Source organism: Brachyistius frenatus, unplaced genomic scaffold (assembly GCF_029030835.1).
Source record: "Brachyistius frenatus isolate BFR_SWC_R1_liver_20210118 unplaced genomic scaffold, ASM2903083v1 Contig_261, whole genome shotgun sequence".
Lineage (NCBI taxonomy): Eukaryota > Metazoa > Chordata > Actinopteri > Embiotocidae > Brachyistius > Brachyistius frenatus.
The window spans coordinates 340710-367530 of NW_027210860.1; the positions used below are offsets into that span (position 1 = coordinate 340710).

General features: G+C 43.6%; 1 protein-coding gene across 2 annotated transcripts; it reads right to left on the bottom strand.

Moving 5' to 3' along the window:
• Positions 1–680: 680 nt before the first annotated feature.
• frmpd1b (FERM and PDZ domain containing 1b) lies at positions 681–26090 on the bottom strand. 2 transcript variants are annotated; one of them, XM_069721339.1, is made up of 17 exons: positions 25836–26090; positions 19779–19929; positions 17272–17382; positions 15676–15848; positions 14174–14276; positions 13556–13601; positions 12979–13083; positions 12685–12780; positions 11470–11595; positions 11162–11281; positions 10229–10362; positions 9129–9255; positions 7495–7587; positions 7215–7397; positions 6723–6870; positions 5465–6436; positions 681–5257 (listed from the first exon to the last, which is right to left on the bottom strand). In XM_069721339.1, the coding sequence occupies exons 3-17, from the start codon at positions 17376–17378 to the stop codon at positions 2745–2747; spliced, it is 5046 nt and encodes a 1681-aa protein (XP_069577440.1). In that variant the 5' UTR covers positions 17379–17382; positions 19779–19929; positions 25836–26090; the 3' UTR covers positions 681–2744. The 2 variants fall into 2 exon arrangements, with proteins under 2 accessions (XP_069577440.1, XP_069577439.1); XM_069721338.1 differs by having other exon boundaries at positions 6669–6870.
• Between the last annotated feature and the right edge of the window lie 731 nt (positions 26091–26821).

Here is a 26821-nt window from a genome sequence, read left to right on the forward strand (position 1 = left end):
CACACCATGTTCTGTATGTGCTGGGCAGTGCACAGTGCTACTTTCTAGATTACTGGGTCAAGAAGTCAGACTGCAGATAATGATCAGATTAAGGGCAATCTGACATGGGGACTTTGGATCAGGGAGGCTTGAGCCGCCGTAGTTACAAAGCCCATCAAACTCTCTCTCAATTTCTTTTGCACTATAACAAGTGTCCTCCTGACTATCATCTTTGATGAAATCTTGTTTTTTTTACATTCAGATTCATTATTTAAGAGTCGGTTTTAATAATAGCAGTGGAAGTGTTGCTCTAACTCAGCGTAGCTGGCTCTCTATAAATATTTTAGAGACATTACAAGCACCAAATGAGAAAGCAAAAAGGGGTGGGGGGAAGAAAGGAGGTCCCAGCCTGCATAGATCAAAACTGCCTTCGTGGAAGTGTAGTAACTCAACATTGGGGAAGTAATCCCACAGTAATCCTCATCTAAATGCATTAGCGGTTTAGAGATGTTCCGAACAGCAAAACTATTTAGACAACGGAGGTTCTTATTGTTAGGACAGAATGGTAGCTCTACATTTAATGTCAGGAGCTCATAAATAACAGTATTTCAAGATGGAGCTCAAATAAATTGAATGTTGGTACATCGAATTACACAAAATTGAAGCAGGCACATCCCCAAACACACAGACAAACAGCACTATTAAGGTCAGTGTGTCATTTATTCCCAAACAATACATTTCTTGGTACATTGACTTCATTGTACGTGGGTACGGAAAAGTGACTGCTTAAATTGAAACGCAATGTTCTCTGAAAAATGAAATGCTGCTCAATACAATGTTACCATACAGAAAGAAGTCGGTGACACAGGCACTCTTTAGTGTTTGGGCCTGCTTGATGAACAACAGAAGACACTCCTGAAACATGAAACAATGCCTTGATGTTAGTGCTATGACGGCCACTGCTACCAGACATTAACCTCCATGTCAACTAGAAGCTATTAGGTCTCACCCAAGAGAATTGCCTTCTTACTTTTTAAACATAGCCACCTTGACAAAATGTCTTAGTCATAGGTTTGGAAGATTAAATATACTACCTATCTACTCACCAGCTGTCTTTAACCACTTGAGTGGTCTTAAGTTTAGCTAATCCCCTTATCATATTTGTATAAGCAACTGCTGACTGATTCGACCTAATTACCTTCCTGTTGTTGTAGGTGGCTCAAGCAAATCCTTCAAAGCGGCTGGCTCATCAAGTGAGCTGGCATTGCGTGATATGGACGAGCTGATTGGTGAACACTGTACATCCGCAAACTGATCGAGCAAAGTAATCCTTTTTACTGACAATTCACAGATATCAGTATAGACAGGAGTCTTTATATCCACATATGCTAATGCCATGCAACTTTGCAAAACGTTGCGATCCATAACGCAGAAAGTTTTTTCCGAAACAAGACAGAAACCAACATTCCAAACAAAGCGAGCACTCATTATATTCAAACAAACATAACGCAGCTATTGTTGTTTTTAATGTTAGCACAAAAAACAAAGATACAGTATGTGGGGGTTGAAGAGTTTATGTTTGCATAGCCATAAACTAAAGTAGGGACAGAATAGGACACGGAGATATAAATGTATATCTACAGTTCTGACCCCAGCAGCCAGTCCATCTGTCAGTCAGTATGTTATTAATAAAGTGGTGCGTCCAAAGAGGAAACCATAGCAGGGAACGGTTGTGGCTCAAGTGTTTTAAGACTTTGGATCTTTGCTACATCTGGACAGAGTTTAACAGTCACCCTTGTGCCAAGTCAAAAAAAACCTTTTTTAACTACATAAATAAGGTCCCCTGTTGCCTGGGCCCCACCCACACATTCCCAGAAAATATATATGTAGTGTCCTTTGGATGAAAACTAGTTTAATGTTATAATACTGCATACATTTGGGTAATGGGAGGATTTCCAAGAAGCATTCACTCAGAGTTAGTTTGGACAGGGAAAGGGTAGAAAAACACTTTACACAAGGGTATGTGTCTCATAAAAAGGTGCAATCTGTAACAGTCGAAAGTGCTTTCCCTGCTGTGTAATGGTATAGTTTTGTATCCCATTTATATGTGACTGTAAGGTTGAAAAACTAAATCCTTAAAAAGGTGCAAACCCTGCACATATAAAACAAATCAGTTAATTATTATATTTCGCAAGTGTGATAAAGTATATTTTCTGTATTTTGTCAGTAAACGTACCGTAATAATAAACTTGAAAAATGACAATTTACAGATTACACCTTGTGGAGTGGAGAAATTTTTAAAGCAGCAAAAAAATAACATAATACTGTCTCAAAGAGAAGGAAAAATTTGAAATTCCAGTGACATCCATAGTTTTTTTTTTTTTTTTTTTTTTCTCACCAGAGACCTGCACATCACAGATCATGGTGCAAATATTGTAAAAATAAATACATAAATACGTTCATGGGTAATCCATCCTTACATACGTACACATATTGTATCATAAAATAAGAGAATTATAAAATTCATATGTACAAATGCATAGTCCTTATGCGTCCATGGATAGACCGAGCAATGACATTTCATCTCTTCGTTTAGGGTTATGCTTGGTGTATGTGTTTCCACGTGGGCATGTGTACTGTGGGTATGTGTGTGCTGTGGTGTGCATGGCACTTACTGTACAAGAACACAGGAGTTACACACCAGATAGCTCTGTGCTGTTTCCTCTTGTCTCACCTCTGGAGTCAGTGGGTAAAAAGTTCACAGGTCAAAAGTTCAGCGGTACTTGGCCGGGCGTGTCCGAGGGGTCTAGTGCGCGTGTCCGGAAGAGCTGCGTGAGTGCGAAAACAGACGAGATGAGCACAGTGCAGCGTTTGGCTAGTAGCCTCACCCCGTCACCCTCTCCCTGACCCGTCCCAGTGAGGCCAACACTCTTACTCCCTCCACCAGTTCCAGCTGTCTCAACAGCCCCAACAAATTCCCGATACAGACCAACTATCTCCTTTAACTTGTCCATGGCGTCCTGGCCGTCGTCGTCCTCATCTCTGTGGACCAGACTCGCGTCGTGGCAGATTTCACAACCAGGGCAGGGGTTTGTTCGCAGGCAGGCTGCTGCCAGCTGAACCAGGGCACTGAAGCTGTTGGATAAAGAGCGTAGGGCTTCATCAGGTGCCCAGCCAACACGTGTGGCCCGCTGACACCCAGATGCCAATCGTCGAGCTTCTGCCTGGAGAAGACTCTTCTCAGCCTCTGTCATTGCAGCAGGGCTTGTCCCAGTACAATTTAGGTTTGTTGCTGGGGTGTTACTGTCTTCAGTTCCATTGTGATTTAGGTCAGGACATACTTTTGTGCCTGTACTGCCCTGTTTTGAATCGTGGTATGTTTGTTGTGGTTGCTCAAGTGCTTCCTGCTCTAAGACCAGCAGAAGCTGATCTATATCTTGACGTAGAGAAGCAAAACCTCCCTTGAGCCCACCATAGTTCTTATTGGTAAAGGAACAAAGAGGACCACCAAGTGAGGTTGTGGGTGAAACTGGACGTGAAACTAGAGGACTGAGTTCAGAAGATGCAGTGGAGAAAGTAGATAATGGGCGCGGGTTGTCCCTCAGCAGTGACAGAATATTGGGTTTTGGAGCGGGTGTAGTTGGAGAAGGGACAGGTGGGGGTCGGGCAGGCTTTGGGCGTATTCGGCGGGAAAACTCATAGACGGTGAGCTCCTCGTCAAAGCTAACACCATCCTCCGTGTCTCCGCTGAAACAATTGGCGTAAACAGTACGACAGCCACAAGCCTCCCGCTGTTGCTGTGGAGGGGTAGTGTCCGCTATTGAGGATGTTGGTGAGTCACCTTCAATTTGCATGCTAGACACACCTCCCAGCCCCACTGCTAAAAGAGGCCGTGACTGAGGCTGCTCTGATGAGACGCTGCCACTGACTGCACTATTTTCCCTGAAACTCAGATTAGGGTGTGAGCCATTTATATCACTGGCCTTTTTCATGAGTGAGGTAACTTCCTGGGCCTCTTTGATGGTTGCTATCACAACCTCAGCTCCATCCTCTAAAATATTCCCTTTACTTCCCGATTTTGAGATCACGATCTCTTTCTCCTTGACGGGGGTTTTGTTTAAGTCCGATAAACCACTGGCTACAGACAAACCAGAGCCAAATCCAGATGTGTCTCCATTGATGGAGCTAGTAGAGGGATAATCTAGAGTTCCTAGAATCTCCTGGGATCGGGTCATGTACCAAGGCAGAGCCTGGATCTTCCCTCTCAAGGCAGAGGCTGGTAGTCTGCCTCCCAGGCTGGAGGAGCTGTTTCTCAGGTCAGATCCCGAACCAGATCTCCCAGGTTCTCTGCTTTCTAGGCCCCCAACACCTTTAGAGCTGGCTGAGGTGAGGGAGGTAGTAAGAGTGAGCGGTGCATCTGAATTTTTGGGTGACAGGCTCTCATGGCTCAGAGAGACTCTCCTCGGTCCTGACTGGATGCTGCCATTGCGGCTGCTCCAAGGGTGGATTCCATTTGGAGGAGTGACACTATCCTTAAAGATCCCTTTGCTTGGATCAGTAGGGGAGACAGGAGAGCTAGCAGGTAGTGATAAGGGGTGGAGATTGGTGGGAGAAGTGGGTTTGGGAGCCACTGGAGGGGGGACAGCTAGCTTTGTACCTGAATTGGAGCGAGGGATCGAGGGTAGGTTTGGTGGCTTTTTGTCTTTCAGCGTTTCCTTTTCATCAGGCATGTATGCTTTGTCTTTGGAAACAACGTACACTCCATTCTCACACACCAGATCTTTATTCTGTTTTGGGCTGCGGGCAGCTTGTACTGTTGTGCTTGGCTGTTGCAATTTGCTACATCGCACTGCTGTGATCAGAGATGATGACAGAGGCAATCCACCTGATGTGACAGATTTGAACTCCATGGTGTCTGGCTCCATTTCCAGGAGTTCAGAGGACAAACGTCCGGAGGCATCCCCGTTGCATTGGGCGTATGTTCTCCCATGCTGGGGTGACTTGGGAGGAATGATCTGAGGTTTAGGAGGCAGTTGGGGCTTAGGTGCCAGAGGTGGTTTGACCTTAACTTCAGGTTTTTGAGATGGCTTTGGAGGACTTGGTTGTTGGCTGATGAGTTGATTTGAGGTGCCTTTAAGCATTTCTGCTTCTTTCTTGATTTTACAGAATTGGGCTTTATTGGCAAGGGGGGATGACGGTTCTTTTCCTGGGGCAGCTGGAAGACCATTCCAGGTTCCACTCAAACGATTAGCATTTCGTCGGTCAGCCAGCTCAGCATCTGTCAGAGATTGAGGAGACAGGGATCAATGGACTAATACAAATCATCACACACTCCAACCCATGTCTTTTAATTACATTAATGTCTCAATGTTGTCACATGTTGCCATTACTTATCAAACAAATATTCCATCTTAGACAATGAACCTTCATGAAAAAGTAGAAACTGTTTTGATCAGCTGCAAAGTCAAACATGCTGTAAACAAACCTGATAGGTCAGGACATGGCGGGGTAAATCTCTCCTGTGCATCAAAAAACTCATCCTCAGACTCTGAGGCATTCTCTCTGACCAAAAGAGAAGGTTTGAGGTTGGGTGAAGGCGTCAGAAATAGAGCCTCTTCGTCCTTAGACAGGCGGTACTCAGACTGTCCCGCTTTGTTTCTGGGAATTGAACTTGTTCTTACTGGGACTTTGGGAGGGACTTTTTTCTTTCTTTTAACAGGTGATCTGTCAAAGGGTGTGCTGTCAATCAATCTCAAATCCCTTGAACTAGGGATCTTAGAAATGCGTCTAAGTTTCTCGACTCCCTGCTCTTCCTCCTCTTCATCATCGTCATCGTCATCATCACTAGTAGCCTCAGGCGGGCTGGGTAGAAAATTTGCCTTGGAGAGCTCAGAAAAACAAAGGCAAGAGTTATCATTGCCACGGTAATTGAGATTGGTGGGTCGCAGGGGCCCCTGGTGACGTTTTGGCTCCAGGAGGTAGGGGTGGTGAACGTCCAAGCTTGGAAGATCCTCGCCTGTGCGTGGTCCACGACGAACATCCAGGCGAGATGGGGCTTTGGCTCCAGCACTGCTCTCCTCGAGGGCAGCGCTCAAGGAACCACTGGACAAGCTGGAGAAGCTGCTGGTGACCCGTGGGTCAGTGTGGTACCAGGTGGTCTCCAGGTTCATCTCTTCATCCATAACACTGAATTTACGCAGAACACTTCCTGTTGCTCCGCCTTCTTCTTCACTCTCATTTTCCTTACTTTCTGTTGTCACTATTATCTTCACTTCCTGTTTGCCTTTGTGCTCCTCTCTCTCTTTTTCCTCTTCCTCTCTCCTCTTTTCTTCCTCCTCTCTCCTCCTTTCTTCCCAGTCCTGACTTGCTGGGTCCTGGCGTTTGTAATTCTGAGAATCCATTGGATCATCCTCATCTGTTGAGTCATCTGAGTCACTGCAGCAGCGAGACACATAACCTAAACAGACCAGGAAAATACACAAACACCAGACAAGCATTACAAAGAATGAATTAGTGTATTGCTAGAACTTAATAATGTTTAATGATGATTGTATAATATGACAATCTTTTTTTTTTTTATCCGTACCAGTACTGGCTGGTGACATACATCAACATGTGATGTGAAAAATGTCTATCAAAAGGCCAAAGCCAGAAAGTGATTGTTTTAAGTGAAACAGTTTTTTGCTCACTTGATAGGGATTCATAGCACACGCCTTCTATTACGGCGAACCTTCCACACACACCTTCTTCAGCAGGTATCCGGTGCACCCTCACTTTTGGGCGCCCCAGACGGAAGACATTAACACTTGGATCCACAAGGAGTTTGCAGTAGCCTCCCAGCAGGCACCCTAAGTCTTTGGCTGCCAGAGAGTCCATCAGTAAGGCAAATGGCTGAGAGAGGGAGGGCATTGCAGAAGATAAGGTAAAGCAGTAGTGGTTAAGCCAAAGGGTAAGGGGGGGAAAGGCAATGGGGTGGGAGAAAGAGGGAGAGATAGTCATCTTTGAGTCAGGGAATGAGCATTATGTAGCAACCACACACTCCCTTAGGCTGCATGTTGTATGTCTATTGGAGGAAGAATGCTTGACCTATATTTACTCTAGCATGGGCTTTGGCACGAATACAGTGTGGTGAGTGAATATACATTTTTTCGTATCTGTATCAGTGTTTACATCATTATGAATAATAAAGCTTAGTATCTCCATGAACACGTATGTGCATCGCGTGTCTATCATACCTTCATGTCATGCAGTGAGATGCGCAGTAGGCTGACTTTGTCCGACTCTGTGAGCAACTCCACTCGGCTGATGCTGCTGAACTCCACCAGTGTAGAGATCAGGTTGAGCTTGTGGTTGATGACCTGACTCATCCCATACTTGGCTCCTACCAGCAAGCTTACCAACACTTCTCTGTCCTGAAGCTGAGTGAAGGTGAAGGGAAAAAAATGCAACACAATAATATATATGTATGTTTTAGAAAATGGACCCACCACACTACACAAGGCACTTAACCCTCACCATCATTGTGGCTGTGTAGGACCGTCCCCCATATGAAATGAGTTCTCCCAGTTGAGTGAGGTAGGCCAGCCGAGCCTGATTGGCAGAAATGACCTGCAACACCACAGTGGTCATGGAAGAAGAGAGAGGAGTTACAGTGAGAGGTAACAAGTCTTGGTGTAATCTTGGACTCAGATCTAAGTTTCAAGGCACACATTAATAAGGTGACGAAAACTTATTTTTTTCCACCTTAGAAACATAGCCAAGGTGCGCCCATTTATAAATCAGACAGATGCCGAAAAGTTGATTCACGCCTTCATTTCTAGCTGACTGGACTACTGTAATGCACTTTTTATTGGCCTAACAAAGAAAACAACAGAGAGACTTCAGCTCATCCAAAACTCTGCAGCTCGAGTATTAACCAGAACCAAGAGAAGAGAACACAGCAGTCCAGTTCTGGCTGCTCTGCACTGGCTGCCTATAAGACACAGGATTTACTTTAAGGTCCTCCTCCTCCTCCTCACATTCAAAGCTCTTAATGGGCTCGGACTGACTTACATCGCTAACTCGCTGGTTAACTATGTGCCTTCAAGAACACTGAGATCATCTGCTGCTGGTTTATTGGAGGTTCCCAGCAACAACCGAAAGAAAATTGGGGATTCAGCTTTTGTCAGCTCCAAAGCTGTGGAACAAACTAGCTGTCGATATCAGGGAAGCTAGCTCAGTTAATACTTTTAAAAGAAAGCTCAAAACATATCTCTTTACTTTAGCCTTTAACTAGCAACTCTTGAAGCTCTCTTGCACCTGCCATGCACTTGAACTACCGCGCCTTTGAAATGCATTTTGCTCATTTTATATTTGAACTATATATTTTGATAAAACTTAAAAAGACTGATATGTAAGTGAAAAGGGAATTTTATTAGTGTATGAACGGGTTGGACCCGTGTGAGTTTTTAACCTAGGTTTAGCAGAAACCTGGAGGTACACTGAAGAGTCTACCTTAAAGAATTTACTAAAACCTCAGCAGAAAAGGAGATTTAATCTCTAGTGTGTTACTGGGTAATATTATAGACAGTGTGAAGTAAAGTTCTAGAAAAGTGCACGATACCGCTACTTCATATCATAAATTTAATCCTAGAGAAAGAACCAAATCAAGTCTACTTGTATTTAATTTATCCATTTTATCTGTTTCTTACGCATTTTATCTGTTTTATCTCATTTTTTTTCTATATAGTTTTAAATGTTCTTTTGTGTCTGTTTTTATGTGGAACACTGCATGTAATTCTCTTGCTGTGAAGCACTTTGAGTTGCATGTCTTGTATGAAAGGTGCTATACCAATACATTTTATTATTTTTATTATTATTATTATTATTATTATTATTATTATTATTAAGAGAAGAAAACCAAAGTGTTAGGAAAATATGCTCCACCAATTTTATTAGAAAAATTACCCAAGACTCGGACCGACTATCCCCGTTTTAAATACCCTCCTACCCAACATCTATCTCTCTTCCATCCTGCTGTCATCCCATATACCACTTTAAACCTCAGGCAGATTAGCTGTCAGCTATAAAGTAGCCCTTGGCCACTACTAAACTATCTGGGTCTTTACGCCTCTCAGTGCAGCCTTCCATGCATATGAGTCCGCGTCTACCTTCTGGCGTGGCTCTAGCAGGGACTGGATCTTTTTGAGGTGGTAGCTGATGGCTTTCCTCAGGTCTTTCTCCCTCATGTTGCTCAGCAGCGTGGGAGAGATGAAGCTGTCCAGGCCAAACTCCTTTCTGTTAAAGCCACACACACACACAAAGAGGAATGAAAACCAAGCAAAGATAAGAGCACACTGTTACTTCAGTGGCTGCTAAAACCGAACTACAGAGCCTCTGGTCTCACATAGCCAGACTTAACTTTCCCTGTGCTGTGCGAACACAGTCTGGCTGCACCCATATATCATTGTGGTAAAGGGGGAAAAAAATGCTCAGGGTTATTTGTGTTTCTTCAAACCAATCACAATCATCTCAGGCAGTGCTGAGCCAAGGATGCAGTGATCGTGCCCTTGCAACATAGTGAAGCCAGGAAAGATCCAAACAGGCCTCCCTTATTGCATGAATAAAATCTTCATCAAAACTTGCCATTTTCAGCGCGGAGGCTGCCAACTTGAAGGTTGTTGTTGTTATTTCCCTTTGTAATGGGAATTTTGAAAATGGAAACACACAAATATCAAAAGGGGAGGAGTTTGTCGGCTAAAAAAGTCAACCAATCACAGGTTTATAGCTACATTTTACAACCGGTGTGTCAGACAAGTGTCCCACACTATGCACCTGATTTAGTTTCCTGAAAACTAATTCAAAACGAAACAGAACTGACCATCATCAGTATGACGTGAGGGGCTTACATCTACAGGGCATAAAAGTATTCATGACTGCACTGATGTATATAAGCAGGTTAATGCGTGACCAGTGCATTAGGGAGGTAGTCCTTTTGTAAAATGGGTCTGTGATTATTTATTTTGGGGGACTCCACACACAGGTAATGTGGCAAATGCGCACTACTGTACACACACACAAAACATTTCCAATTACATTAATAGATTAGGTGTTTAGCGAGCAGCCTCATCCCGGACAAATCACAAGAATTGCAGCAGCAGAACAATCTCAAACTCCCAGATCAACAATATTACACAAAACCTACGCTGAGGAGTGCAGCAGTCAGGCGTGCCTTATAACTGTGACTTTAAAACACACACATATGACTCACGTAATACTCTTGATAGAGGTCCTGGTCTGTCCACAACTATCCAGTCTCTCGTGCATGTGCAGGGCAGCCAGGCGGAGTGCAGTGTTACACTTCATCTCTACTGCAAAACGTTCCTGTAGGACGTCTCCAACACTCTGCAAACAAACAATCATAGTGTCGTGCATGCAGACATTACAACTACACATCACAGTAAACTCAAAAGCACCATATTTATGTTTACTTGTCTAATCTGCCAGCATATGCTTTATGTCAAGTGTTGCAAAATACACAACTCGTCAGCACTAACACTGGGAACCCCAAACTGCCAGAAAAAAAAAAACACAGCAGGAAATAAAGACCCATTTTCAAACAATAAATCAACATGACGTAAGTGGCGCTCCTAGTACTGAGCAACAAAAGCATGCAAAGACAACGTGTGGCTTTGAGGCTTTTCATACAGTCTCAGTCTCAACACAGTCCAAAGCTGAGCTTCATCAAAGCAAGTGTTTGGCTGGTATGTGCAGGAGATAGCCGAGTTTAGTGTTGACTAAAATGACCACATGATATTACCGAGGTGATATAAGGAGGAACAGAAGACAATCATATGAGATTAGAACAGTTTTGAACTAATATTAGAAATAAATGAGAATCAGCTGCATGTTGATTTCCAACATCTTCTCAACTTTGATTGTAGTCCTGTTTTTGTAATGTTTTTTGAAGCAGGTTTGAGCACTCTCCAGCAAAGTACCAGATCAATATCTATTAAACATTGGAAATATGACTACAACTTTAGCATGTGGGAACAAAGTTTTATTTTCTGTATGTATATCTGGGTTTAATTTCCACATGGGAGACAGGGGCCAGTGTCTGACTGTGAAAGTCAAAGCCGAAGTCTCTAATATGGACACAGAATGAGTCAAATATACTGTCGATAAGAGAATTAGCTTCTCTGACCTGTGAAAAGAGGTACTCAAAAGAAGAAGGGTCATCCTGCAGCAGGTCCATGGGGTCTCTGGGGATGAAACAAACCCTGAACAGACACCTGTAATCATGGGAGTCTTTTTTCTGCACCACCTGGTGAAGACAAAAGACAGAGGTATAAATAGTTATCATCCAATCTTAGCTGGGGTGTTCCGTCTTATTAGTGGGTCCAGCGTAATTGATGTAGTTTGAAGTTATGTTAAAGTAAATTACACCCATTATAAACAGCCACCTACAGCTCCTGTATGTTTGTGTGTAGGTTGATCCATTGTCTCCCTCACCTTCTGTACGAGCTCGTCTTCATGCAGTAGCAGGAGTTTGGTGATGCTGTACTGTTGCTCTAGCACCAGGGCAAAGTACTCAATGGCCCGGATGGACAGTTTATCCTTCAGAGTCAGAACAATGTCCTGGAATGATGAAAAAACAACAGTTCACACCCCTTAGACAAACATGTTTCATCGCAGTCTGCTGATGGCAGAGAGACAAATCTGAATCTCCCCCTCTCAGCTTCCCTTCGGCTGAGGGTACAAACTGATATTCAAATACAAAATCTATTCTAACAATAATAATGTGTGCATACAGACAACAACAGACACTGATCATCTCGTGGTGAGTTTCTGACCCAATTGTCTATCTTAAAGAGTTTGCTGTCTCATTATGATGATTATACACAGAGCTCTTTCTGTCAGAAAAACTAGAGAGTTACTGACAAAATCCAGCTTTGCCTTCTTAACAAACATGTTATTCTCACTGTAACGCGACTCTGAATCACTTTTCACTGTTCTTCTTGCTTTTAGATACTTAATAGCTTCCTCCTCCACACGACAAAATATAATTATTTCTGTGTTATTTCAGAGCTACAACAGCTACAGCTACAGCCTACCCACACTCTGACACCTTTGGGGGCAATCACACCATAACTTGTGGCGTGCTTCATTAGAGAATACACCCACTTGGTCCCAAGAAGCCTTACACAACTACATCCACTTGTGTTTGGTCCTGTAACGCTTGTGAGAAACTGAGGGGGCTTCACATTGAATCTTTTGAAGACAATAATATGAACAGTTAGATAATCATCTAACTATCTATCGATCTATCAATAAATGCTACTTCATTTTTGCTGTGATTTTTTTTTTTGAGGCTATTGTTGAAATGTGTACATTCAGCTTATTCAGCTTGATATACACACGAGGGGGTGTGGTGAACAATAACTTGCAGCAGGTTTCTTCTCATTGGCTTTCATAAAGCACATTGGTATTGACAAACATGCCAACCGCACATGAATGATGCAGCCACGTCTTGAGCTGATGAGTTAAAATATGCATGCTTCAATTATCCAGCTTCCATTCAAAATTCATCAAAGGTGAACAAGTACTGTGGCTGCTATGACCTTTATATGATCTCTCCATCAAGTCACTGAGTGTCCACCTCATACAAGAGCTCTGAATACTCTTTAAATCTTTCTGACTGCCCTGCACATCCTGTTTCATACATACCTTGACAGTGGTGGAATTGTCAAACTTGAAGGCCTTGGTCTGTCCATTCTCTAGGTAGACTTTTAGGACATTGGGCAGGAAGAGAAGAGAGTTTCCCTGGTGAGGAGAAGTGAGAGATGTGGTTCGACAGGATCGATATCAAATGAAAAAGGATAAAATAGGAAAAAGCTGCCTGACAAATTGGAAGATAAGACCAGAAAGAAAATATTCAGAGCTGTGAAAGATCCAGAAATGAGAGTCATTCATCAGTGGCTTACATCAGCCTTCCTTCTGTATCACATAAGATTTTCCCACCTGAGTGTGCCCATTGACCACCACCTCCTCTGCAAAGCGCACTTTAACTGGATTATTCCTCAGACGAGCTCTCTTCTCTGCTGACATAATGGATGACTTGGGATTCTGCAACACACAGACACACATCAGCGTCATTACTGTGTCGGGGCTCAGCCATGAACAAAGACGCACTTGCAAAACAGTGCAATGAAACAATTAATCCTGAGACCAACAAACTTTGAGACTGAAGCAGTGAGAAGGTACACACCTCTCAGCTTCACTGAGAGAGTCCACACACACACACACACACACACACACACACACACACACACACACACACACACACACACACACACACACACACACACACACACACACACACACACACACACAAACACACACTTTTACATTTGCGCATCACAATGCAATGTGAAGTGATGTGAAGGCAGTTTATCCTGTCAGGAGATGCAAGCTTACGGTCATATGCTTGGAAACACAGACATCTTATGTTTAAATGAACGATGGAGTAATGACTGTGTAAATGGGAATGCGTGTGTCCGTGTTGAGCGCAGGTCATCCATGTCTTCTTTGTACTCACTGTCATGTGCCGCAGGATGGTCACATTGATACAATCTTCCAAGTCCCTGAGTGGAGAGGAAGAAAATAAGACTTTCAAACTCGCAAAGAGATGCACACATGCACACAAGAGAGATCATTATCTTTCTGCCCAGCTGTCAAGTAAGCACTTTCTCCTCTGACTTTTGGCCCGAAATTGCTAAGCCTTTCACACACACACACACACACACACACACACACACACACACACACACACACACACACACACACACACACACACACACACACACACACACACACACACACACACACAAACACAAACACAAACTCAGAAATGCAGTTCAGAACACAACTATGACAGTATGTGACAGAAGCACTGGTCCTAGTACCTCAGCTGGTTTCTTACAGTCCCATAAGGCTATTTAAGATAGATAGATAGATAGATAGATAGATAGATAGATAGATAGATAGATAGATAGATAGATAGATAGATAGATAGATAGATAGATAGATAGATAGATAGATAGATAGATAGATAGATAGATAGATAGATAGATAGATAGATAGATAGATAGATAGATATTAGCATTGTTATAGATAGAACAATTGTAGATATAATTATCTCTGCAGTTCTTCTCACCTTAAGATGTTTTCCACCTGTTCTGCACTCAAATCCTCCAGCACTATATCATTAATCTGCAGCACCTGGTCCCCAGGGAATAGTATCCCATCTGCAGGACTCCCTGCACACACACATACACACACACAATGAAAAGGGTAAGCGCTTGCATAAAACAAAAACTCAGCTGCACACGTGGGGACAAAGGGAGATGCACACACACACACACACACACACACACACACACACACACACACACACACACACACACACACACACACACACACACACACACACACACACACACACACACACACACACACACACACACACACACACACACACACACACACACACACACACACACACACACACACACACACAGCTGACACACATGCTTATTCAACATGGCTGACTCAACAGTGTTCAGCAGAGCTCTCCAGGATGTGAGGGGTTACAGTTATTCTGGGTCTCTTCCAGCTCGGCTCCGCTCTGCTTTCTCTCGTTATTTATACTCATTTGTCTTCAGGCAAGAGAGCACGACTGTGGCACAGCCGTTTCAGTTTACTCGGACACACACGCACACAAACATACTAAGTGTATGTGTGCATAAACACGTGCACACATATTTTCACACACCCCCAGTCTGACTGGCAAAGCCCTGTCTGTCCCTGATTTTTGACCCATTGATGGCATGCTACACTGCTTTACAAGCTTTTACACCTCCTGCTGTCAAGCTTTCTTGACAACTCTGTCAATAACCTGATCTTTGTGTTGGTTTATCAAGTCCTGTCCCTTCCTCCTGTCTTTTTCTATTCTTCTTTCTCATCCACCGCTTTCCTCTAACATTCACCTCCTCACCAGCAGGCCCTCTCTGACTCCTCCCACCCCCAAAGGCGTCACCCATCTCTCCCCCCTCCCTGCACTCTGCACACTTTCACACATTATTTTCGCTCTCTTTGGCCATATTTACACTTTGGTTGCTCTCTGTTCCCCACTGGGTCTTCCTGCTGGCATCTTCTCTCTCTATTAAATCTTGTCTTCTGTCATCACTTCCCTCTCTTATTTTGGCAGCAGATAGCAATTACAGCGATGGTGGCAGGGTGGGACCCTCCTCAGGACATTTATCAGCTTATTTTACAAGATAGACATAAAAGTAATGGATCAGCATCTCTCTCTCTCTCTCTCCCTCTCTCAATGTCCCCCCAGTTTCCTAAATGAAAAGTGATTGAATTTAGAAAGGATGAGCAGGTGGTTCTGTTGTTTCTGTGGCTTCTCTGGCACGATGCCTAGCAGTTTGAATGCCAGGAGAGAGTCAGTGTGTGTGTAGGTGCGTGTATGTGTGTGTGAGTGTGTGTGTGAGAGAGAGAGAGAGTATAAATCTGACTTAATGCAGGCGATGCAGTGTTACATAAAGCAGGTGGCCATTTGTTAACGTAGCAGGAAAACAACAGGAAAACAACGTGTACAAACATGTTTCACTCACACAAACACAACACGGAGCCACCACACACCCCATGTACCTGTGACGACGTCCCTGACCAGCAGGGGTGCATTTGTGGTGAGGATGAAGCCATGTCCAGTGCTGCTGTCCAGGACCGGGTCCCTGGTGATTTGCAGCGTCAGCTTGGCCTGGAAGTTCTGATTGGACAGACTGTTGGAGCGCTGCGACCTCCCATCACCTAGCAACCGCTCTCTGAGGAGGTCAAACATGGTGACAGGATATGTGACTGGAGACTACAATAACCATCAAAAGATATATTCAGTTGGATCAAAGGGGAGACAGTTCTCTTTTTTCTTTTACCAAAAAAACATCTTTGTTTATTAGGAAATGATTGATTATTAAAAAGTAGTGAAGGTTGTATTGCTATAAAAATATTTTAGGGTTGCAAAACAACAATCATTTTCATTCAAGTCACAAGGTAAGTAGTTTAGGAATGTAATAAACAATTACTTATATTACAGATTACTAGGCCAATTATTTTTTTCAGGCAACTGGTTAATAGTTTGGCCCATGAAATGTCAAAAATTTTTGAAAATTGACCATCACAAATTCCCAGAATGTAAGGTGACATCCTCAATTTGCTTGATTTGTCTCGGAGGGTATTCAGTTTATACGTAAAACAAAATAAACAGCATATAGTCACATTTGAGGCACTGGAAATATGACTTAAACAATTATGTTATTGATTTTTCATTTCTAATAAGATACAAGTTTGTGTTTGATTGGTTGCCAACATAACATTAACAGTGAAAGTTACACTCATATAAATTGCCATACATAATCAGCCCAAATGCACCCTGGGAATATTCTGAATCTGCATTTAAATCTAGCAGAGACATCGTCTCCTCGAGGCCTGCTGTCCTGGTCAGCTGGTTGTAACACACTGTGACCTTTCCCAGGAATGACTCAGAGGAAGTTTACTGGGCCTCCTCTACAACGCCTCCTTCACTGAGAATGAGAAACCACTTAGCAGACAACAAGGGGATGAAGGGTTCTTGAGAGCATATTTGTGGTTCACTGTGGGGTGTGTTTGTGCGCGAGAGAGGGACAGTCAGGGTTTGAATATGAACTCAACTGTGTGTTTCAATGTGTGGGTGTGGGGAAGGAGATCTGCTGTGTGTGTTTATACCAGGTTAAGACTTTCTCCTTCAGTTTTTATGAGATTTTTTTTCTCTTTTTATCGTCACTTTTATTTAACAGTACATACCCAAGTATAGTGGACAAAATAATCCCACCTACACCTGCACTTTCCATATTTCTTTACCACTGCAGAGTCTGGCAACGGGCCTAGGAGAAGCCTTCTCCTTTCTCTTTCCAAAAATGGTCCATTTGAAATATAGAAGTTATTTTATTTGTTGTTGACGCAGTTGTTTTTTTGTGGAGCGGACATTTTCTGCTCCTGTTTTTTGTGTGTTGCTACAATTGTCTTCTGGTGTGTCATCAAAATGTACACACTGAACATATAGACACTTCAATCACCTGCAGTCACCCATGTAGACATATTAATGTCCATTTACAGACAGATTGGGACACTATTACATGGAATATTTACAGACATTTCATGAACTTTGAAGAGGATCTTTGCCCTCAGCTCTGACTCTTGTTCACTCTGTACCTGCTAAGTGACTCTCGGGTGCGTCGTATTATTGTTCCCACCACCTGCTGCACCCGACTGGCCCTCCGAGCTGGAGACCTGCTCCTACATCGCTCCTTCTCCTCCATTTATCTAAAGTGACAGAGAAAAAGAGAAGGATATGAGTTTACAGACATTACTGCAAAGAAACTTAAACGCAGAAAGAAAAGGAAACATGGGGAGAAGATGAAAGGATTTGGAGGGATAAAATGAATTAGAAACTGCTTAGTTTAGTTCTGTCTTTTTGGGCTGTATAATCCGTGCCAGAATTGTGCTTCAGCTAAATTTGCATCCAGTCTGCTCTGATTTGAAATGCAGCGCATGTAGCCGGCCTTGAATACAATGAATAATGTGAACAGAAAGCAAGAAAGGCTGGGAGAAAGGGGCGGAGTTTAAGTCAGCATGAGCAACAACACATGCCTAAATGACCTGATTTTCAACAACAACAACAACTGCACCATCACACAATAAAAGGATTCACAAAGACTTCAACATAAATTTGCCACAATCTGCATGTTCACAACAACTCTGCAGTCCTGCATTTTCTGCTTAGCTTGGCCTTTAAACAGGGGAGTGGTGGGGACATGATGAAGGATGGAGGGCTCAACTGAACCACCCCAGGGAGGCAAAGCTGGTCAGCATTGAATCCAGACCAAATCTCAAGACTTACGACTCCCATCAACTGTGTTTTGTTTCTGTCAGCCAATCAATACACTGCAGCGCAGCTTGTGGAGCCTCTTGACAGACTCAATACTGAAAATATAGTCTGCAAGTGATGTTATAATAAACAAAATATAGTCTGCAAGTAATGTTATAATAAACACGTCCCTGTTCCTTTTGTGTTAGACATGTGACTGCAAAACTTCCAGAGCTGCAGAATCACATGTGATTTTGATTAAAAGAAGTAGCTGTATTGTTGGTTTGTGACATCAGGATGAAGTAAGTTCTGTTGTGTTTTGTTTTTAGTAAATGTTGTTTTTCTGGCATCTCATGATATACTTCATCTGCTGCTCACGGCTGCTCGACACCCATGAGGGAGAGAAAAGGGAGGCAAACTTTGGCAGAGATAGGAAGAGTAGCGACCCAGACCTGATCAATACAGCTAATGATGATGAATGTGCTTTTGAAACCCATACTTTGGCCCCGGAGCCAGGAGCTTGGTTTGATCAGATCCCTGAAATGTGCAGCAAACCTCTGCAAGCCAAGACTTTTGTGAACATCTTAAAAGAAAGAAAACCGTTTTCTGGCCTACTGCCACACTCGTGCATAGCATTTTCAAACATGCCTTAAAATGTTTTTACAGAGCAATTACCTTACTGTACTTTAAGTTGTGAGTTATGTAGAAACAATGCACACCGCATCACAATCAATAGATGCTGTTAAGGAGTACTGCTGTGACTATAGTTGCATTCACAAAACAGAATACAAAATAATTGGTCTTTCTTTAAGAGTAACTAACTAATCAGTAGCTCAAACGGTGCAGTTTCAGGTCATCTCTGCTGTAGTGTTCGCTGGTTGTCGGCAAGCGTTGACAAGCCTCCCTCACTGATAGCCAAGCATGCAGTGTAGGTCTGTCCTTTAAGAGGATTAGAGGCCTGCACTGGTGAGGGTGTCACTTTAGCACCTCCCACTTACCCAGGTTGAGGCAGATTGATGCAGATGAGGATCACTGAGTGAGATTAAGGTAGTTGAACGCCGCACATCAAGAAATGAGTGTGATTGACACATACGCCACATTCGATTATCGAGGGAAACACAAACCGACATGCCAATCTGCTTAATTTATAACATAAAGCATATTTGTATTGATAATACAAACTTACCTGTGTTATTCTGTTGTCGTGAATGTGCAGCTTGCTTGCAAGTGTATGAATGTGCATATATGTGTGTGTGTGTGTGTGTGTGTGTGTGTGTGTGTGTGTGTGTGTGTGTGTGTGTGTGTGTGTGTGTGTGTGTGTGTGTGTGTGTGTGTGTGTGTGTGTTGTGCTCAAGTGCAGCAATCAGTGGGTGAGTCAGATGGCAGTTTTTGCTGTCATTCTTCCTCTTCCTTGTTTCTGTCTTTCATTTTCTCTCTGTCCCTCCCACCTTCACTGCCCTTGCAGAGTCAGATAGTCATCTCCAATGTCAGTCTCTGTGGGCAGCAGCAGCAGCCAGCAATTTTTTATATACATGCACAGCATAAGGGCTTGAGCAAGGGGTTTACCATCTTCTCTCTCAACAACAACAGCCCACATCTGCAACGTAACTAAAGCAGGGAGTTAAGCAGGTGTAAGAGCGAACACATACTGATTTTTTTTAACAATTGAAAATTGTACTTAGAGATAATGTAATACAGGTGAATTGCTTCTGGAGAACGGTTTTGACTTGTCTTCTGTCCACAGGGAACTCAGATCTCATCCACAATTTTAGTGGCTCACATCATGTCCGGATATTTTAAGCAAGCAGCACAATGTTCCACATTTGAACCAAAGACTGAGAGCGTGACTCACCGTGATGTGGCTTGTCTCTTCAGGACTCCAGAACACACGTACCCCCTCGTCCTCTGAGACATCAGCTCTGTAAACCCTCCAAGATAAGCTGAAAAGAGGTGGAGAGGGGTCCCTGTGATCATCTGGGCCAATCCCAATCTGGTGCGGCCACCTGTGCAGAGCAGAACAACGTTGTCAGGGAGACCTGTCAAAGACTTATAAACCGGGTGCATATCCCCATGACGAGTTTATAATTAGAATGAAGCATGAAACTACCAATTACTAGGTCTGAATAAGCTGCATCTGACTTGAACTTTTAACCTATTAACTAACAGAACGAGACAGTCCAGTTGTTGATATTTTCAGTGTGAAAACGCAAGTATGTCAAGTAAAGCAGATGTGAGTCCAAAACCAGCTATGTGGTGGTGGTTTTCCAAGAGGCCCCTCCTCCGGTCCCAGAGGCTCTCTCGCTTTCTCTCCCTCCCTCTCGCCCAGTCTTTCGCTACGCCTCCTCGACCTCAAAAGCACATGGCGATGTGGAGACAAGGCACTCCATCTCCGTCTGGTTGTCTAAATTAAAATTTCATACAGCCCAGTTCAGTTAACAGTTCTTACTGGGTGCACTCTAAAAGCAGAAAGGACAGCCTGTGAATCCTGATGTGGAGAGAAAAGCTGCCAGGCAAACAGAGATCTTGGCCAATAGTAAAAGAGGACAAGTCTTTCATTTGAACATCAGGGCAGATATGGCTGAAACCTTAGCCAGCCTTGGGTTTGGGGAGAAAAACACACTTGGGGAATGCTTTGTTGTGAAAAGCCTGGCTGCTGAATTAGCAAAGACACTGAATAAACATTCTTGATCTCGTCTAAGGAAACCGCCTGATTTTGTACTTGAATGTTGATCTGTGAAGTAAACTCTCGCTTTCCGGGGACTTTCATTTACAAGAGGGAGCAGAAATCAAGGAACTGATAGTCTCATCAGTGTGGCTCTTCCATCAGGCCCTGTGACCCACACACAGAGCTCTTTCACGAGGCCCATGTGTCCCACTGAAAAGCCAGCATATAACCTAGACCCACACAGACTGCAGGGCACATGAATAATGCATGGAGCTAATGCAGCTAGCTCAGCCTCCAACCGCCTCCTTCTGCCACTTTGCCAACCCAGGCAAGAAGAGCATCGCCCAGAAGGGGAGGGGGGGGGGGTGCACAGGAAAAGACCTATGGGGGTTTGCAAGGGGTTGAGGTCCAGGGAGGGGGGGGGGAGAGGAGGGGACTCCTAAGGGGCTGAGAAAAGGGGAAGGAATACCAAACAGAGACTTGGTCAAGGCAAAGAAGAGAGAAAGAACAGGATATTGAAGGGGGGAAGAAAAGGGGGGAGAATTTCAAAAAGGGTGAAGAGGGCAGCAGCAAAGAAATGAGAGAGTAAAGCTGCAGGAGAAGAAAAGACTGAACAAAAGTTTCTACAGTGAGAGGTTAAGGGGTTCATTCACCAGGGAGGAAAAGGTGATCAGTGCAGAATTTCTCCACCATCTGACAGCAAACAAAGCCAGGCAGCAGACATTGATAGAAGGACAGTTGTTAAACAAAAGAAAGTAGACCTGTAGCATTGTTACCATCCTCCTCATTGCTTGCATTAAATGAAGAGATTGTTGCCGCTTTCTCGTGAGGTGACTTCTCCTGAGGTGACATTTTCGTTTGATCCCAGTTCCAAACCTGACGCAGTAAAGCCTGAAAGCTGGTGATGAATCTGCTCCTAATCTGTTTCTAAATCAATAGTGAATCGTTAGTGCTGTCCTCCACTGTCATGTCCTGAAGTCCCCCAGCTCACCACACAGACAGCTCATCAGCAAGCCTTGTAGCTCGCCTGACCTCTCACTCGGTGTCCCTCCCTTCACCTTCTCACCACTACACAGATCTTTGCTTCACATGGAGAATGTAGAACACAAGTGTAATGAAGTCTGTCGATGTCTGTGTCTCTTAGACAATCTCCCCCTCTCGCTCTGCTCATTTTCCCACACAATGTCTCTCTGTCTTCTGAAAAAACAGTCAGTTATTCAGTCCTGGTATGAGCAAAGAGGCAGTTCGTAGAACTACTTCGCTCTCTCCTCAGGGGGTTGAGAGGTGGTACTGAACGGGCACTTCCTATGCAGCCAGCTGAAGTGAAAACTGCTTTTTTGGCCCAATTAGCACCGCTGGGCTAAAGACCGGACCGGAACAGGTCACACCAACCTGGACAGGGATGAGGAAAAGTCGCATTAGGGGTTGAAGTGGGAGAAAAAAATGCCCAGATACAGCTGCTGTCCTGTTAAATAGCACAACCTGCTAAATTATATAACTAAGGGGAATAATTAAATTATTGTTGCTCTGTCATCCACACTGCTAAATGAAGACAGAACTCAGCTCTCTATTAAAGCAGTTACATACTCATAGGCCTTGATATGATAAGCAAGTGGAGCTGTTATTGACATCTCCTTTCCAATCTCACACACACACACACACACACACACACACACACACACACACACACACACACACACACACACACACACACACACACACACACACACACCGGATACAGCTGCACCACATGAGGCGCAGGGTAGCAGCAGCAGGGGTTGGTTCAGCGACTCCACATTTCATTGGGGGCTCACAGTCGCTGCCAATAAAGTTGGACACCTACTTCAGAGAACATTCAGTCCAACGGCAGCACGCACGGCAGAAAATACTTGTGTATGTGTGTGAATACGTGGATGACTTTAGATGTGGGGGATTAAAGTTTTTGTGAGGCAGCTGAATTGCTTCAGATTTCATGAATGCAAAGTTGTAAATGTGAGGAACAATGAGTAGAGCAGACAATAAATACCCCAGAGTTGGTCAGGGTAGAGAAACTGAAGATTTTTCTGCTTTTTATTTAGTGTTCAGTCCTCATCAGTTAAGTTACATTTAGGTAATTAAACAATGCATTGAATGAGTTGTAGAGTAAGTAAAATATCTCAGTATTATGCTTGATTGCATCTGAAATTTGAGAAACATTTACAAATGCTGGAAAAAATGCTAGTTTGCTCTGTGGTTGTAACGGCCTGTCAATCAAGGCTTTGGTCCAGTCTGAAATATCTCAGCAACCTGATTGCCACGAAACTTGGGACAGATGTTTGTGGTCTCCAGAGGACGAATCTGACTCTTCTCTTTAGTGCCACCATGAGGTCAAAGTTCAATTATCCAGTAAAATATCTTAACATGCATTATAGTTGTGTTGGCACGGAATTTTGTACAGACATTCACGATTCCCAAAGAATATATGGGACCTTTACATTTTAACCATCGCCAAATAAACACTTTCCTCTATGTTTAGTACAAATTAGCAAATGTTAGTATGCTAACCCAATAAATTAAGAAGTTGTACATGGTACACAGTATACCTGATAAACAGCAGCATGTAAGCATAGCCATGTAAGAATGCTCCATTTATCTCAAGGCATCACTGTGTAGCTGTATGTGCAGCTCACAGAGCTGTTTGACTGTCTGGTTATTGTATAATTATTTGCTTTTTGGTGTTGTTTTCTTGTTGTTTGTGTACAGGGATGGGAGATGGGATTTATATGGCCTGGTATGTTGCTTTGGTCCATTCTAGTGTGCACTTAAATCTATCCAAAAAATAAATAAATCACTGCGCAAGCCAACGAAGAGCTTGGTGGCTTGTTAAAGTCTGTTGATTTCCGCCGCTGTTTGTTGTGTTTTGCTGGTTATTTCCCTGTTAGTTGTATCCCAGACATAATCACATCTTCTGTTCTTCATTCAGCCTGTCAGCTCATTCCATTAGCATTATGAAGACAGGGCTCACCGTGTGCTGCTCATTTCATTTCCCCCTTTCATCAGTGACCTGGCAAGGCTTGTTTTCCCCCGCGCACGATTAAATAATGGGTCTTTTAATAGTGCGCTGCATTGTGTTACAGATCTTTGTCAACGGTTCTGATGGTTCCGGAGGGAGACACACAGACAGACGGAGAGACAGAGGAAGATCTTGATGTCTGAGGAAGGCCTTTGAATGTTGGAGGATGATAGATGTTTCAAGTCTGGAAAGTCTGTCACACATTTTGCTGTCTGAGGCAATTTCCTTCAAGTCAGTGATCACTCAAACACTGCACAATAGTCGCCTTATCTTTTGGAAGAAGTAATATGAGGGCAGTCAGTCAGCCAGGAGCTACAATAGTCATCCAGGCTGTGGAATAATACTTCTACAGATGCAGCAAGACTTTAATATTTCCTATCACAGTCAAAAACAGGAGAGGAGGCAGTCTGGTTATAGGGAGCGGATGATTTACTTAGGATTTGTGATGTAATTAGGCGATTGCTCTTCGTTCTCTTAATGTTTTTGCAATATATTCATAAATAGAGTTGGCCTACATTGTGGCACCACTGCCAGTCAATTGTGCCATCACCATGGAGCTGTCACAGCAATGAGGTCATGTCTCCTTCTCCCTCTGCAGGAGTAATACTGGTATAGATGTACAATATACCAACCGCAACTGCTGGTAAATCCAACTATCATTGATGTAACCTCTGACCCATTAATTAAGAGAATTGATTTGATCAATCAACAACCTCCAGTGGCAAAAACAATAACCAGAACTGAATATGAATTTTGGAACAGGTTTGATTATCGACTGATCTAATGATCTATTGGTCAGGGTAACGGGATAGAGCAGCAAGCACCAGCCCAGACACAGTCTGCCCTGGAGACACAGAGCAAAGACTGAAGATGAAGAGAAGAGGCAGAGGATGGCTGGCTGCAGTAAGTGGGACAGAGGAGCAGTCAGCAGAGTAGATGGAGGCTAATGCAGCCAGGCATCCACTCTTTCCTGATGTGCAAGTTCTGCCCGTTGTATTTCTCCTCTGGCAGAGTGACCTCGGAGCACCAATTCCCATCACATGTTGTAGCATACAACCCTGAGTCATAGAACAATGCCTGCAGCGATGGCAGAGCTCGGGCGGCGTGCACACACACTATCACCAGAGCGAAAGCAAAACACTGAGCAACCCACAGCAGCACAAATCACAGCATCAAAAAATGTCATGTGGACCACAAACAGCAGCATGTGATGCTATTAAAAAAATAAGCAGAGTGATGTGTCCATGCACAGAGAAGGCTGCAGTGTAACACACATGTCTGAACCGCTATCTGCGGTCATATTGAATCATGTCATGCATTAAATGAAGGCCCCAGAACAGCAAAACGCATTGTTCCGGTCTAGTTGTGTTGCGCTTGTCATGCTTGGCACGGCACGGAAGAGCGCAGGGAAAGAGGTTAGCTGCTGGTCAAAAGATAGGAGCATAGGGGGGGGAAGAAAAAAAAAAGGAAGAGACGACTGTCCCAGAGTGGCGAGCTGCACATCGCCTACGCCCATTCATAATGTGCGTGCTTTACTACCCAGACTCCTGGCATCCCCCGACCCGTCAGGATTTAGTCCATGCATTTCCAATCTGTAGCCAAAGGACGGTGATTTCACTGCGCATACGACAGCAAGGATCTCCAATACCGCGGAATAAGACATGTGTTTGTGAATATGGGTAATTGTATAGCCTAGTTCAAGAATGGCCACTGCTCGGTTGAAAAGCCCATTGACTGTGTTTCTGTTTTACAGCTATAACCCAGTAAACTGGGTTTGTGAACTGACCGCATCGACCGTGTATATTCTCAAAAATGCTATATAAATGCCCCCAACATAATCAATATTTCCCATTACGCTGCCCAAACACTGATTTTGATCAGTGGCCGCAGCCATGCCACTCAAACCAGGGCGCTAAACAAAGAGGGGGAAAAAAAAAAAAAAAAAAAAAAAAAGGTCAGTCTTTTGTTGCTTCCATTATAATCTTAATCGGATTTAAATCTCTCCAACGCCTGCCTCAAACAGAGACCCGGGTGTAGCCCGCAGGCGATTGTGAAAATGACTACTCGTTAAATTATTCATATCGTTGAGATTAAATATCTGTGCAAATGGACTGGACTCAAGGTGCCTCCGTATATCCAGCCGGGCGCTCCTTCATCAGACAATAACACCGGGAAATAACGACAGAACTCACCTCGTGGTCTGAGGAGGAGGCAGACGGTCCGGGAGTCTGAGGGGGCTCTCCCCCAACAAGATTGGTGATGCGGAGAATTTGAGGAGAGACGATGTTTGTTTCTCAAAAAAAAAAAAATATCCGCGGCGTCCTCGCCGGGCCAGATGATGATGATGATGATGGTGGTGGTGGTGGTGGTGTGTGCGGGGGTTTGGCTATATGCTGGATGCTGTCATCGCACTGGGACTGCTCTCCGCCTAATCCTCAACCCTGAGCTCAGAATAACCCACCCCCTCCCTGCGTGCGTCTCTCTCTCTCTCTCTCTCCTCCCTGCCTCCATCGCTGTCTGATCGGAGGACCCCCCCCCCCACCACCACCATCATCACCACCACCATCACCACCCCTCCTGCGCAAGGTCAGCTCGTTACATCAAATAAGAAACTGATTGATTCAGGCAGTATTCACTTTCGATTAATTATTAATCAGGTTATATCTGATCCGTTCCTCAGTAACTATACTTTCATTTTGGTGAACCACAGTGGAAGTGATTGAACAATGTTCTTGGATATTGGTAACCTACTTTTTTAAAGGTTAATTGATATTTAATTGAAGGCTTCATCAATTTATTCCCAAGGAAGGCTGAAATATTTAAATAGACCTACATACAGTTTAGTGACTTTACTTTGAAGACATTTTACTTCCTTTTAACACTTTCCACAACTCTAAAAACAAACATCCCTAGAGTAGGGCAGAATTAACATCTGGGCGCCTAGGTGCCCCCAAAGGCCCCATATTCATTGTAGGCTATGTAATCTGCTTTGTTGTAGTTTTATTGATTACGAATGTGCTGTAGGCCCACTACTAATTCATAATACAGCCTAAATTGATAAAGGTTGCTACCTTGTCACACAAGGCCCTGTGTCGAAAATGTAGTTGTGCATTCTTAAATTAATTTTTGATGGTTTTATGTTTTTAACCTTTATTTTGTTTCGTTTTTAACCTAAATT

Excerpts from the sequence above, each read along its gene's own strand:
- frmpd1b (XM_069721338.1), bottom strand. The coding sequence starts at position 17,378 with ATGGAGGAGAAGGAGCGATGTAGGAGCAGGTCTCCAGCTCGGAGGGCC. Across the intron at positions 7,588-9,128 it reads TGCTAGAGCCACGCCAGAAG|GTCATTTCTGCCAATCAGGC; the intron begins GTAGACGCGGAC and ends GTGGTGTTGCAG. Across the intron at positions 6,871-7,214 it reads TCTCACTGCATGACATGAAG|CCATTTGCCTTACTGATGGA; the intron begins GTATGATAGACA and ends TCCCTCTCTCAG.